General features: G+C 37.8%; 1 protein-coding gene across 3 annotated transcripts in view; it reads left to right on the top strand.

The window, feature by feature from the left end:
- LOC118302205 (protocadherin-9) overlaps positions 1-9167 on the top strand; it is a 186106-nt gene extending 176939 nt beyond the window's left edge. For all 3 annotated transcript variants that reach the window (XM_047331544.1, XM_047331543.1, XM_047331542.1), the window contains one exon: positions 7106-9167. In XM_047331544.1, the coding sequence (XP_047187500.1) occupies positions 7106-7476 (371 nt within the window). In that variant the 3' untranslated portion in view covers positions 7477-9167. The remainder of the gene's footprint in view (positions 1-7105) is intronic.
- Positions 9168-14748: the final 5581 nt, after the last annotated feature.

Here is a 14748-nt window from a genome sequence, read left to right as displayed (position 1 = left end):
ATGACAGTGCTGTATCATGTACTGTACTCAAAATTCCTATAAAAGACCAGAAACAATACATTTTTGCAATGGAAAATAAAAATTGTACTTTTAACAAACAAATACACAACATGCAAGATTCACAAAAGAGTTCAATTTATATATTTCACTGGTCCAAGCAGGATGCGTGTCAGATCTACAGGTTTGTTTGTCGAGCACAATGGGGCACAATGCAGTACATGCCCAGTGGCCTCTTACCTACAGTTGTAGTGTCCTGGTGTGCTGGTGCTTATCATCTGTCCAAAGCTCTTCAAGGTGTCAGCGGGCATAGCAGTATGCTGGTTGACACCCTCTGGGCTTTTCCAAGTCACGTGGATTTTAGCAGTGACAGATTCATGATTTCGCTGTTTGCGTGTGCAGAAATAGACAGTAAAATTTTAATTAAAAAGGAATTATAAGCAAGAGAAATAGACGTTGGCACTTAAACCATGGCAAAGATTACCATGGGAAGTGCTTTCCAATTTGTTGGAAACTTCCCCTTGAGCTTGGACACCATCGGCGATGACAATGATGAATGGACCTTAGGATTGATGAGAGGGTTTGATTGGAGGGCCAGTAATCCACAGTTGAGGTTGTAGGTGGATCAAAAAGTTCATGGTGTTGAAATCACAGGTGAATGACAGCGGAGAGGGAACAATTTAAAGTTTGACAGCCTGCAAGTCATTGGCTAAAGGTGAACGTGTCAGGATGTGGTTGGATGAGACTAGAAGGAGCAGGTGGAGGTTAGAGATAGCAGGAAAGCTGTGCTTGTGACTTAGAAGGCATGTGTAAGGAGATATACTTCCTGATTGAACCTTTGCTAAGCTTCATTAAGGTTGGATTTCAGGTAGGTTACCTACTGTGCTTCATAACCAGGTATGGAATCCTTCTGCTACAGTGTCAGCAAGTCTGTTCAAGGAGGGCGGAGGGAGGTCCTACCTCTTACAATGTCCTTTCAATTAATTGGACCAAAACATTCCTGCACTCTGTTCTTAAGTATAGGACTTCATCTATATATGCAACAGGGAGCAAGCAAGGAGAGACAAAGAGGTGGCAATATTATAATGTTGTTTTAGTTTACTTTGAAATATATTTGGTCTGGTGGACCTTCCAACTATTTATCCATTGTTCTCAACAGTCTAATTTAACAACTGAACTTTGTTCCCTATTATGTTGTGGTATCAGAGTGATCGCTGGCTGGATTATGTTCTGAGGCAACCAAAGCAAAAAACTGTTATACCAGAAACAAGCATTCACATCAGGAGTCCTGATTTCGGTTCTGTTTTGGCCACAAAGGACTATGCCAGATTGTGAGTTTTGGTTGAATAAAAGGAAACATTTTGTGTATGAAGTCATTGAGACAAAAAGTGTATATTAAACCAGACCAGTGCAGTGAGTGTCGTGACATAACTATAAAAAAATCATGTATATGAACCATTTCGTTGACCATTTTACACATTTGTATCACATTATTAATGTTATTAATTAATGTTTTATATATATTATATTAAAATGCATTAATGTCAGTATTTTGATATAATTTGTTCCAGTTGGAGTTTAATCAGCCTGGAGTAGCTGGTAATTTATTGATTATTGTTGCTCTATATATGTCAAAGATATACCTCACACACATATTTGTAATGCTATCTAACTGTTTATGTTCCTCTTGAATATAAATACATGAATTTGTTTTCTTCATAATCTAAAATAACTCAATGTTTCCACGTACCCAATGGCAACTGCAAAAGTGTACATTTCACACATACTGCTTTATAGATTATTTCAAAGCTCTGCTCTATAGCTCAAGTGGTCTTTGAAACAGGTTTCGTCTCTACATTATTTGGAATAGCAGGTATGTGGCAGTTGAAGAGAGATGGAAAATGGCTGATTAAAAATTTCCTCTGCTGTCCACTGGGGCCACTGATTGGACCAATCTACATGCAAATGGTCATATTTATTTCTCCAGGGAAATGGCAAAGCACAAAGTGTCCTTGATTAATGACTGGGTCTGCTTTTGTTAAAAAATTAATACAGACATCACAGTCATATAATTATGCTGTAATCAATACACAAACTGCTAATACCCATACAGATAAACCGGTGGCATGGCGTCAGGACAAGCATGGCAAGCAGTGTTTACCATTTAAAGCAAAAAAAAAAGAGACTTCAATTAGAATAATATTGAAGTGGAAGTGATATCTGTCCTTACATCTCACACCAGTTAGATTTCTTTCCCATGAAGGAACTGATGTTGGCTGTTTGCATTAATTTTGTAATTTACTGCCCACGTGTAGCTGCATTATTCTCTTGTCTCTAAAAGCATAGATAATTTCTGTCATGTTCAGTGGTTGTGACCTTGTCCCGTCGACAAAGGCTAAAGTTTGTCAAGCAGAGGGGGAGCAGCATTATTTTTGCATGAGCAAAAAGCAAGTAAACAAGCAAATTATACTGTGATTGATCATCTATAATATCCATAAGTTGTCTTATTAATCACCATGGTCAAAGTTTGACAACGAGGTGTTAGGTTGTGAGTTGGAGCAACTTTTTACATGTCCATTAGAAGGAAAGATGAATCCCGCCATTCCAATGGAAATTCTACACGTGCAGGACACAACTGGAGATTTTCATATTAGCACATATGAGAAGTCGGTCTTGTTGATTGGGTGTGCTTATTACAATCTTAATAAGGAATGTGATATTTCATATTCAGCTTACATGTTTACAGTTAACCATGTAACCTTACACCCAAAGCCTGAAATTGCAGAAATGTAAAGATACGAGACATGACAGGCCTAGAATTTCAGAGAGGTTTATTACTTTGCTGCTACTACTGCCATGAAAATATATGTTTTATTGTGGTCCAAATTTTTGCTGCTGGTATAGTAAACAGCTGAATCGCACACTGAGATTCTTTTTTGGCTCTGCTTGCCTATCTGTAAAAGTCACAGCTTGTCACTGACACATTCTGTAATTCAAAAATCAGTTAAGGTTTTCTTTGCCTTATTTATACTATTTTCAAACCTCCCCAAAATGAAGAAATATCAATAGTAACATCGCTATAATCGTTTACCTGAAAAGACACAAAAGCAAGTAACATAAAGGGCAGCTTATAAATAGTTCAACTGCTCTACACTGCACACCGCGTACATATATGCAGTCCTTTCCTTTTCTTCCGTCTCTCCTCCCTAACAGCCCCCCAGATGTCTCCTCACTCGTCTACAATCTCATTTGAGGAATTCATTGTGCCGTCTCCAGGGTACCATCTCTGTTGTTCTTCATGCAACTATGATAATGTGTATCTTGGTTAGACTCCTCAAACGCCAATTATGGATGCCTGTTATTGTGATGGACTCCACATTCATGCAGAAGAGTGACTGTCTCTCTCTTCAGGCCCCGGTTTCCTTTGCATTTTATATCTGAATGTGTTTTCAAAGCCAGAAACCAGGGCTCAGGCAGCAGGGATTGGTAGAATGTGGGGGTATGTTCTTATTAAACTAAAACATAATCAGTCCGTATTGTCTCACACATACATAACCAACAAAGACCCTATCATAAAATACAGAAAATGTATGTATAAATAAAATAGTAAAATGTATTTTTTTCTCCATTGATGATCATAGGCACAGACACAGTAAATAATTGCTCTTCATGTGGCCACACAAATATGAGCTTTGAAAGACTTGATGATCTAAAATATGAACACTAGGAAAAAAGGTTTGTGTGTTTACTCACAGTCAAATTAAACATAGATTTATTGCATGTTGTTTTGTCACACATATTGAGTTGCATGAATTCTATGGCCTGAAAATCAGCACTTACAAACCTTTCATATTACACCAAGTATTTAGATTCAGCTTAAGTGGACATTTTTATGTATATATTTTCTAAATACTGATGAAATAATTAAATGTGCATGATTTAATATGTATCCAGTCAACTAACTAAGTATCAAGTTTCAAGAAAATACTTGTTTGTCTGAGTAAATTCAAATTAGCAGGGAGAATAACAGGTCCAGGCAGGAGTTTGGAAAAAAAAAAAAAAGATCCTGTTGAAATATTACCTTCCTAGAAGCCAATTAGCTGTTTGTGAAGCAAAGGGACAAATTAGGACAAATAGTTAACATTTTTTTTCTTTTGGACAAAAACTGATGAATTCATTACCTTTTGAGGCTCGATAAGCAAACACAGACAGAATTGCTTGCGTCTACAAAAAAAAATCAAGTGAAACGGGCTCAAAGGAGTAGATTTCTTCAAATGGCAGAACAGCATCACATTCATGCATTATTCAGGTTTTTCTATAAAATGAGATTTGAACAAATACTACCCGCAACACTGACTTGTTTGATTATTTTTTTGCCTGAATTTTGAGACACGTTCATCATAGCAATCAGCTATAGAACAAAGTCCTGCAGATGATTTGTTGTAATGCATATTGACCCTCACTGGAGTTTGGGGTAGGGGGTTAGGATCATTTTTACTGTGGAATATTTCTACTGAGGAGAGTATAACAGTATATCTAGGAATGCCTTTACATCGATATTAGGTACATCAAAATATAGATTTACATCTGTGTCCGAGAACCTATTGATATTGACAAGGATTTTATTGAATTTGTTTTGATGCAAACAAAAATTACTTGCAAAAAGATTATCTTATGCAAAGTCTTACTCTATTTTAAATTATAGAAAAAGAAAGAAGTGGAGATCAAGAAGAGAGGAACAAAGTTTGTTTTGGATACCGAATTACTGGATAAATATTATAAAACATCAGGGCAAAAATTCATTGCATCTCTGCAACATGTTAGTGCGGCTTTTATGGCAGTACAGACCAAGGATGTGCAAAAGGATGGGTTGAGGCAGCCATTTGCCATCTTTGGCGGAACTGCCCCTGTGGATGAAAGAAACAAACAAAAAAACAACAACAAATATATATATATTGCTGCTTCATAATCACTCATCATATAATTTTTTTCAAATGAGTAGTACTTGAGAAAGCTTCAAACCGTTTATATACATGTTACTTGGTGCACTAGTTTTATTATTGTGAATAAAAAAAAAAGTGCCTTGTCTTAACTTGAGATTGAATCAAAACCACTCCATCTTCAGATTGAGTGAAAATTGAGGCTTTTTTGTTATTTTTATTGACAATGTGCTCATGAGTCTGGGGGGAAACCCAAGCCCCCTGAAAAAACCCTTGCAGACCTCGGGAGAACATGCAAACTCACAGACGAGGAGAAGTTGCTGGTTGAGCAGCTTGCTCTTTCTGTGAGGTTGCAGTGCAGATCACTAAGATAACGTGTCGCCCTGAAAGACGTACGGGAGGGAGTTGAGGGTTAGGGGCGAAGACAGAAGGTTGGGATTACAGGGGTTAGGGAAGGTAAGTAGGAAGGAGAGAGAAAAAAAGAGCAGGAGGGAAGTAAACACCAGGTTTAGTAGGTTTAAGGGTTGATATCATTTTCAGAGGCCAGAGCATGGCTGAGTCCCCCCAGTTCTTCTAAAAATCTGAGGGATTTTTTCTCCATCTTGATTTCTTCTTTTGGCTCTCTCTGAACCTCTAGAGTCATTAGTCTTCCCATCAGTTCATCCCCACATGTTGCTCTTTCTCCTTCCTCGTCATGAAGAGCCTGCATGGCGATCCTGAGAGACTCAGAGGCAGAGCCTCTCCTTGTCCAGGTCTCCCTGTGCTGTGTGTTGCAGTAAGGCTGGAGGTTGCCTACATTTGTTCAGCCAGGACAGCCCGTCTCCCTCCCATTGGCATTGTGACTATTTTTTTTAAGGTCGTTTTCAGCCTTGGGCAGTGCAAATTTAACTTCTGAGGTTTCTTCATCCTCTGTGGCTATGAGGTCTCAGCCTCCTTACTTTTTTCTCTTACCTCTGAAGGTTTCCTCTAGTTCTCGTATTGTTTGGGCCTCTATCATCGTTGTCGAATCAGACAGCAAACAAAACATGGTTCTTGTTCTCTTTTTCCTCAGTAATTTGACGGGTCTATCTCATTGATCAAGGCACACTAATCTTTTTTTTCCAGCGTCAACATTTTTTCCTCCACCTGAGCCAATTTAGCTCTAGCTCAGGTATTTGACGGAGGGCCATGTTTGGTCATATCCCTACTCATACCAGCGTCCGTCTGACCTGTGTCTTTGCAGACTGTCTTTCAGTTGACACTCCTTCTTTTAAAACTAGCAAAATAAATGTTTTTTCCTGTTTTGATAATGATAATAATCTGAAAATACTAAAGACATCTAATAGCTACTGTCAAATATGAGATGGCATGGCTGGAAAAAATATGTTCATGAAATCCCATGTGACATTTTGTAACTGTTCTGTATTCTGCTATATAAGTTACAAAACTAGATATAACCAACTAAAGTCTTATTCCTGGGCTTCACAGGAATCACTGCCACTGTCACCACATGAAAATTAAGCTGGCCGCATTACATTTCTGAATGCATAGTTTGCAGTGAGAGATGAAAGTTGATGATTCAGTCGTACGTATAGAATTTTAATGATTAGAGTTGTTGAACCAGCAAAGTTTATATAAGGTACTTGCTCTTTGAGATAGTAGTTCTACCATGCCCAAGCAATTTTAAAAATGAAAAATGCTGCAGACAATGGTATTAAACCAGAGAATGAGGAAGGACATTCTCAGCATTCGGACAAATGTCAGACAGCCAAATATGTGAGACGGTTGATGTAAATGGGCCATGCCAGTAATAGAGGGATACAGAGAAAGGTAGCCGTGGACAATGATGTTCTTATGGGTATTATGGATTTTAGCATAATTACACGAAAAGGTTAAAATGAGGACATACATTACAGAATGCACTATATGAAACCATATAATCAAATAATATAAATCTTATACGATTCAGGCAACAGCCCCTCAAAATGTTTGTGCAGGTCCTTGTAGCAGAACTCCTTTATTCCTTCTCAAGATCTATGACTGGCCTAAATTGACAAACAAAATACTATAGGTCGTATATAAACATAATTTATAGGAGACAGGTTACAAATAATGACATAGTTGTTGTTTTTAAACTCAATATATATTGACCTGTTTTCTCTCTCTCTCTATTTTTTCTTCTTCTTAAGATGGACCCTTGGGACCTCGTGGCCTTGTAGAAGCTACAGAGATGTGCACACAGGAGTGCCTCGTCCTGGGACATTCAGACAACTGCTGGATGCCCCCGACATTGGGAACGTACCAGCAGCCAAAGTCACCCATGTCCAACTTTGGTTCTCAGAGGGAGTGGGGTCCCAAGGACAAACTTCTCAATGGACACACTCTGACAAGAGCCTGGAAAAACGAGGGCGGGCGGTCAGAGCATTTTGGTGACAGGAAGCAGTTTGGAAGTGGAGAGGGACACTTCACCAGCAGTGGCATGGCTGATATTCCATTGGTGAGTCTGAAGTCCTGCCAACCAACCTCCTGCCCCGACAGCCCAAAGGACCAGCAGCTATAAGACAGACTTTGCTTCTGTGCTGTGAGACGTCCTTACACCTGGACACGGAAGGAACAACTCACTTGAGCTCCTCTCCTGTTTTAATATTTTCTTTCTGGTTTCATCTATTCCCACTTAAGTTGATGCTTCTGCAGTGTGATAGCCACATGTACAATGTAGGCCACAAACCTATAGTGCTTATGCTGTGTTCTCTACAATTCAACTTCACTAAGGCTCTTGAAGAAACTTTTTTTTAACAAACCTCCATGGATTTCTTCAATGACGAACAGTGATATTTTCTGTCCACTTCCTGCGTGATTTGGACAATTGAGGATGGAAAAGGCGAAGAATGGAGAAAAAGAAAACAAAGTACAAGAAAAAAAGAAACTACCATTGCTGACATATATACAAATATTTGTGGTGTGGTTGTTATTGAGTTGTTCAGGACTATATTAATCTACACAATCAAAGAAAATGGAACTACATTTCAGAAAGTATTGTTCTAATGACACTGTTAGTGGACACTTGTTTATTATGTCATTGTCTGTGTGTTTGTAAATAAGACTTATTAACCACTATCATGTATCTGTAATAACCACAGTGAATAGGACAGTACTTGGCTGTTGTCATTATAATGGCTTTTCTTCAGGATTTGAGACTTCAACTAGACAAAAATCTATAATGTGGCATAATGTAAAACAAGGAAACATTTACCTATGGTTGATTTTGAAACAAATTTCCATCCCGTATTATACTAAATGTTGCTCATATTTCATAAAATGTTTCTTTAAGTACTGCAAAACCAGAGGCAAACCTTTTTTGTTATGAATAACATTTTGTATGAAGGATGTCAGTGCTCAATATGTGCATTATAAAATGAAAAGCTCCGAAAAGCTCTCCCTCTATTTACTGATTTTGAAGGTGTTCCGTAAAATTAAATAGCAATATATTTGTAAATGGCTAAATGTTTTATCCAATGTTGATCTTATTAGTGTATAGATTTTATTCAAATTGTGATTTAACTGAGTGCAACCCTCAATTTATTGACATATGTATATATTATTTCCACACAGACTATTATTTTCCATACGTCTAAAAACACAGATTAAGATAACACTTTAATCACTGTGCCTTCATGGGGTTCCTTCAAACACCGAACTGTTCATATTTAAATGGCGAGAACATGTAGGCTTCAAAGAATTTCCAGTGTGTTAATGAAATGCCTTATGCATAGAATGTTTTTGCCAAATTTCGAGACATAATCACACAGACATCAAAGAACAAAAACAATTTGGTGGCAATGAAGAAAAGCAGAAAAGGCTTTTGTAGAAAATGGATCAACCATGAAAAAGCATCTGTCATTCCACTGTCTGAAAAGGTTTTTTTTATTCCACAGCATGGAAGGCAAATTACACAATGGAAAAGCATGCTAAAATATATAGCTTTTAAAAAACGAACTTGATCATTATTGTGTCATTTGATTTTGTTGAAATATAGTTGATTTGTCCATTAAGGATACATACAGTTTGTAAAGCACTTATTTTCATGTTTATGTCACAATATAAAGAAGTTAAGTGGGATGGAGTGATTTGCTTATCGCAGTATGTTTGTCGGTTGTGTGATGGTGTTTGACATCACAAATACTGAAAAAGTTAATCCTTGTTACTACTCTACAGGTATACGGCTACTGCAATAAATGTTTTACTTATGTGTATGATTTTTTTTTGTACAGGATGTTCTCCGTTCTGTCTCTGTTTTGTCTAGATGTTTGACCACATGAAATAATCTTCCTAAACAATTTTACTATGAAATGTCACCATCAAATACACAGATAATTTATTTTTAGAGCACGCTACACTGAAGAGTTATTTTGTTTTTGTAAGAAATCCAGTTTTTTCACTTTATCTGACAGATGTTTTGCCATCACAAAACAATTCTTAATATACTGTACTTAGGAGTGTGTCTTCTTCTTGTCTTCATTCTGGCCATTACTCCATTTTACATCTTCTGCCCTTACCATAAAGAAAAAGGCTTCCAAAATGAATTTTCCAAACAGGGCATAAAATCTCTCCAGAACAATAACAGTACAAATCCTAATAGGGTAATTCTGGGATGGTGACATTTCTGGAAGGGGCTTTCTTTGGAAAAGCGGAGAGTTGAGCTATTCAAAGAAATCTCTCAATTTACTGTTGAGTTTTCTTTCAGAATGCTTTGCATGGTCTTTGAGCTTTAGTTAAATGCGGAGATAATATGATTTCAAATAAAGGGGGAAAGGCTCACAGATTAGGAAGGTGAAGGTGAGCTGCTGCAGCTGTTCCTCTGAACTAGTTGAGAAGAAAGCTGAGGTAAGGATACCTTGTGGAGCCACAGCAGGCAAATTAACAGAGGGGAAGCTGCGAGACCCAGACTATATCCTTGGGGGATGGTTCAATATAAAATATAAGTCTTATATTGCAGGTAACAGAAGAAGTGCCTGACTTGAAAAAGGTAGTTAGCCAACATTCTCCTCCTCGAAGCCCATGTCTGAAATAAATCCAACATCCGCTCATTCATCCCTCCCGACATAAAGTACACTTAGATTACTCTACGGTGACCGTTAAATTATATTTCAGACATTTACAGTATGAATTATCATTATTTTGTGACGATTTGAAGAGTCTGGACACTTAAATAAAATTGTGGACCATAAATATAGTTTGCCACGTGGTAAACAGGTCCTGATTTCAGACACACACCCTGAATATATTAACACTTACAAACTTATTATTTTGCTTTATCGGGTCTGTGGTTGTGGTTTCTTCGGATCTGATTGGCAGTGTTACGTGATTCATATGTTGCTAAATCTTGACTGATATGTTGATTATCCAATCACTCATAATACTAAGCTTAATTGGTAAAAAATAAAAAGAAATTCACATGGCTTTTAAATGTATGCATTTTCATTATGTATTCCAGTAAACAAAATGCCTGCTAAGGGCATTCCCATATGCATCGAAATGTCAATCATAACATGGTTTCATCTGGAAAGTTGTCTGTATCATTCTCCACAGATGTTTGGATACCATTGCAGCATTGTGCTCATCAACTCACAGGCAATCAGAAATACATTTGCATGCTACCACTGGCCACTAATGAAGGGCCAAGCCCTCAGCATATCTGGTGAAGTGATTATATTTTCTTTATTCTTTTAGGTTTCTATTTCTCACTGTAACCTCATTTGATGTATTTATCAGCAGTCGCCCAATAGACCTGCTTAAATTTTTATTTGCCATGCTAGCTATCGACTTGGGCAAGAATAGTTCTAAGAAGCTTCAAAGCTAATTGCCTTGGAAGTGTGGGGGGAAGTAAATTAGTGTCACGCCACAACCAAGAAAAAGGGTTCTCAATCGTATTTCCTTTTTATGGCTTTGAGAATACTTTTCAGACAGGGAAGCCTCCATGCACAAAGTGGAACAGAGCGAATGTTCAGCGGGGAATCAGTCAGAGGAGGCATGCACTTCAGACAGAGGAAGAGACATTTCTCCACAAAGATAGGGTAGACAGAAAAAGTGTTGTCTACATACTTAGAAGACAATATTTCAAGATAATAAAAGCAAAGATTAGTTAGCCTGCTCCAACACTTCACTGTACTGTAGTTTCATTTAATCTAATTAATGTTGGAGAATTCTGTCTGGATCCCAAACAGCCAAATGGACCCTGTGGCCTTGTGAGCGCTAAATATCTTCAGACAGGACGGATTCCAGTTTGGCTCACTGGAAGAGGAGCTCTGTGGGAAGCCGAGATCTGAAGATGGTTATAGGGGTGCTTTAAAAGGACGGAGATTCTCTGTAGATTGCAGTCAAAAGAAAGGTAAGAGTTGTGCAGCCTGAAGCTGTGTAACCCTAGCTCTCTTCCTTGACCAGAAAGTTCTTTCTTTCACTCCTACCGTAGGTATCCATACAGTATTGTTCAAGAAAGATTTGCAGGGGATTGAAATGATCCAAGGCAATTAAAAAAGAGTTAAGAAAAACTTATTGAGAAACGTACAAGCAGCAAAATAGCTAGATTATTCATGCGTGGGTTAAATTCCTAGCCATCCATTCATTATCTATACCGTTTTATCCTATAAGAGCAGCCTAGGGGCTGGAACCAATCCCAGCTGACATTTGGCAAGAGGCGGGGTTCACCCTGTACTGTTCGCCAGCAAAAAACATTCAAACTCACAATAACACCTACAGTCAATTTAGAGTCTCCAATTAACTTAAATCCAATTTGCTTGTCTTTAAAAGGCAGGAAGAACCCAGAGTACCTGCAGAAAACCAACACACTGACTGTTATTTTAGACAGCACATTTTCTCAGTAATGATTTGGACACAAGCAAATTCCACATCTAATGCAGTAAGATAAAACATATAGGCCAAAAAAGATATTATGTAGTCCATGATTTTGAGATGCAGCTATCTACAAGGTTGAATTAATATTAATTAAAATGTATTATTGAATTATTCTTAGTAAAGAATAATGAACAGTCTTTTCCTGTAAAAAAGGAAATAAGGCAAGCACATACTTCACATGTTTGCCCATTCTAAATAAACCAAACAAGAATATTCAGTCATCTCACAAAGTCATGAACAACTGGAATGGGTTATTCTGGCCTTTAACACCAGATGAATGTGCAGTACCATGGAAATCAGTTTTAAATGGAAAATGACAGCTGCAGTAATGTTCTTTAGATACGGGTACATTTTCTGGTACAGACCTGAGAGCAAAATCTTCAGAGATGTCTGAGTACACACAAAGAAAGCCTTCGAGCCACAGTCAGAGATGAAGCTATGCAGCCTATGCATCACGTCCAAAACACTCAACTTAATGGTATCCATTTAAATAGACGGCATTCAAATATTTATTAATATTATACACCCTGAGGAGTCATGTGGCCGAATGAAACATGAGGACCAGTCGAGAAGATGATGAGAAAACACTAAGTGTCATGCAATACCCACAGCAATAACTATGACAGATTAACAGTCTGTCAAGAGAAATTGTACTTTGGCCAGTTCACCATACTATGTATTTAAGCCACAAATCTGAATGATTTGAGTTATTACATTCCCAGAGGTCACAGTGAAAATACTGTAGGTTAAAACAGCCGAGTTAATGCCAAGGGCCTCCCTAAGGAAAGCTTGTTTGAATCAGAAAACAACAGGACTAAGCGTCGCCTACAGCCATGGCAGCACTTCGGAGTAGTGGTGCTTTGAGCTGAATGCTAATGTCATTATGTTAACACATCATGCTGCAAATGACAATGCTAACATACTGATTTAAAGCAGACATAATGTGAATTATTTTGACCATCATGGTTTGGCTTGTTGGAACTGTTACTAAAAACAACAGTGTTTTCTCATCTGACACTGCTCTGGTAAACGTTGGGTTAGGTTTAGACACAAAGATGACTTGTCTTTGTGTCTAAATAAATTGGCTTTAAATAAAGAAAGGTTGAAATAACAATTTTATTAAGGTTCAGAAAAAATACTAAGATAAAAGGTTGACCGTTGGTAGGAGACCAACAGTAAAGCAGGAGTCTGCCCGTTGTTGCTCGTTTCTGCAACCCACATCCTATCTCTCCGACCTTTGGCCTTCACGTCTCTATAACAACATCTCACTCCTTCCTCCTGATAACTGACATTACTCCTCAGGCCACTAGACAATTGTACTGTTTAGTAGTGTAGTGTTGTGCTGCCACGATTGAATGAATGTGAAACTGGCTGGTAAAATATGTTAATGACAAACATAAAACTTTACAAAAATGTTTCTGTTTCTCAGAGGTTTTCTCCTGCCACCTCTCCTCAAGACTCACCACACTGTTCCCACCTAATGGTCCTTGAGAAAACTGGACTTCCATTCACTCATTGGTGTACTTATAGATTGTATGGATTTATTTATTTTTTATTTTTTATCTACCTACTGTAAAGCGTCACTTCGAAAACACGAGTGATTGCGGGTTCAGTCATATATTTGTTTTTGGGTTATGTTTTTTTTTCAAGAGAGAAAATTAAGAGAAAAGAAGCATGCCCTGTCATTTTGAGACACAGAGAAAAATATTACAGCAGTTGTATCATCACGCCTGGACTACTGCGATGCTTTATTTACTTGCCCCAGCCGAGCTTCTATGGCTCATTTCCAGTTTCATCTTTTATGACCAAATACAGTACAGCATATGTGCCCCCTACTATTGTGACACTGGCCACTTTAGGCTGACAAAAAGTGAATTCATCAAATACCTTTGTACTTATTTAAAATATTTATCAATTGCACTGGTCATGATCCCAATTATACTGCATTTCTAAATAAATGTGCTCATTAAATACCGTCAGGAACCTTCATTCACAAACACCAAAAACACGGTTATTACACAGACCAAACTGAGGCTAAAGGCTACGTATACTTTTGGTTCATTATTACTGTCTGAGAATTTCAGAAATGACCTTTTTTCATGTCATCTTAGCATAGTTTTATAGCCTTTGATCGAGGCAGATAATTTGTGTTCTGTTCCCTTTATTATTTCACTGCTCTTGCTGGTCGTGTTTTTGCATTTTACCGTTTTACAGGTGCTACAATATACAGGTATCTTCCGGGTTTTTTTCACTTCTCTTTATGTTAAAAGTTACTCATCAGTTAGTGCATTTGAAGCATTAACACTTTATTTTTTAATAGAAAGAAATATAACTGTGCATTTTTTTTAAATTTTAAGAAGCAGAATAATACATAATTATTGTCTTTTTATTTGGATAACAGTTTTACATAACAGTATGTAATTTTTAATTTTTCTTGCTCCTGCTACGTCTAGACAAAGTCAAATATTAAAAACGGATAGTTCATGAAACTGTTGATGAATAGCCCTGGATTTTTCATCAAGAATCAATGCCTCTGTGAGAATCAATGAACGCTCTACTATCAGGGAGCCATTCCCTGGACCCAGAGGCCATTTAAAAAGAGATCTGATGGCTTCAGTCTGTCTTGGCCCTTCCAGATATCTGATCCACATGGGCAGAACAGACACATCTGTATGGATCGCTCCCCCCAAAGCCAATCAAGGAACAAACACTCTGCCAATATTCCCTCCAGATGAGGCCTGAGCTGTGAACAGAGGGCTGAGATGAAAGAGCGAGAGTAGAGAGGGATTGTTGATTAACCTCTGTACTCGGTAGTAAATCTGTACACAAGAATGGAGAAGCCCAGGTACCAGCACTGGACTCATAGCCGTCGACCAAGGCAATCTCAAAAGGATTCTTGTCAACACCAGCTGTCTTTAAA

This window comes from Scophthalmus maximus, chromosome 4 (assembly GCF_022379125.1).
Source record: "Scophthalmus maximus strain ysfricsl-2021 chromosome 4, ASM2237912v1, whole genome shotgun sequence".
NCBI classification, from domain to species: Eukaryota; Metazoa; Chordata; class Actinopteri; order Pleuronectiformes; family Scophthalmidae; genus Scophthalmus; species Scophthalmus maximus.
Note: the sequence above shows the minus strand (reverse complement) of the source record. Positions and strands in the feature narration are given on the sequence as shown.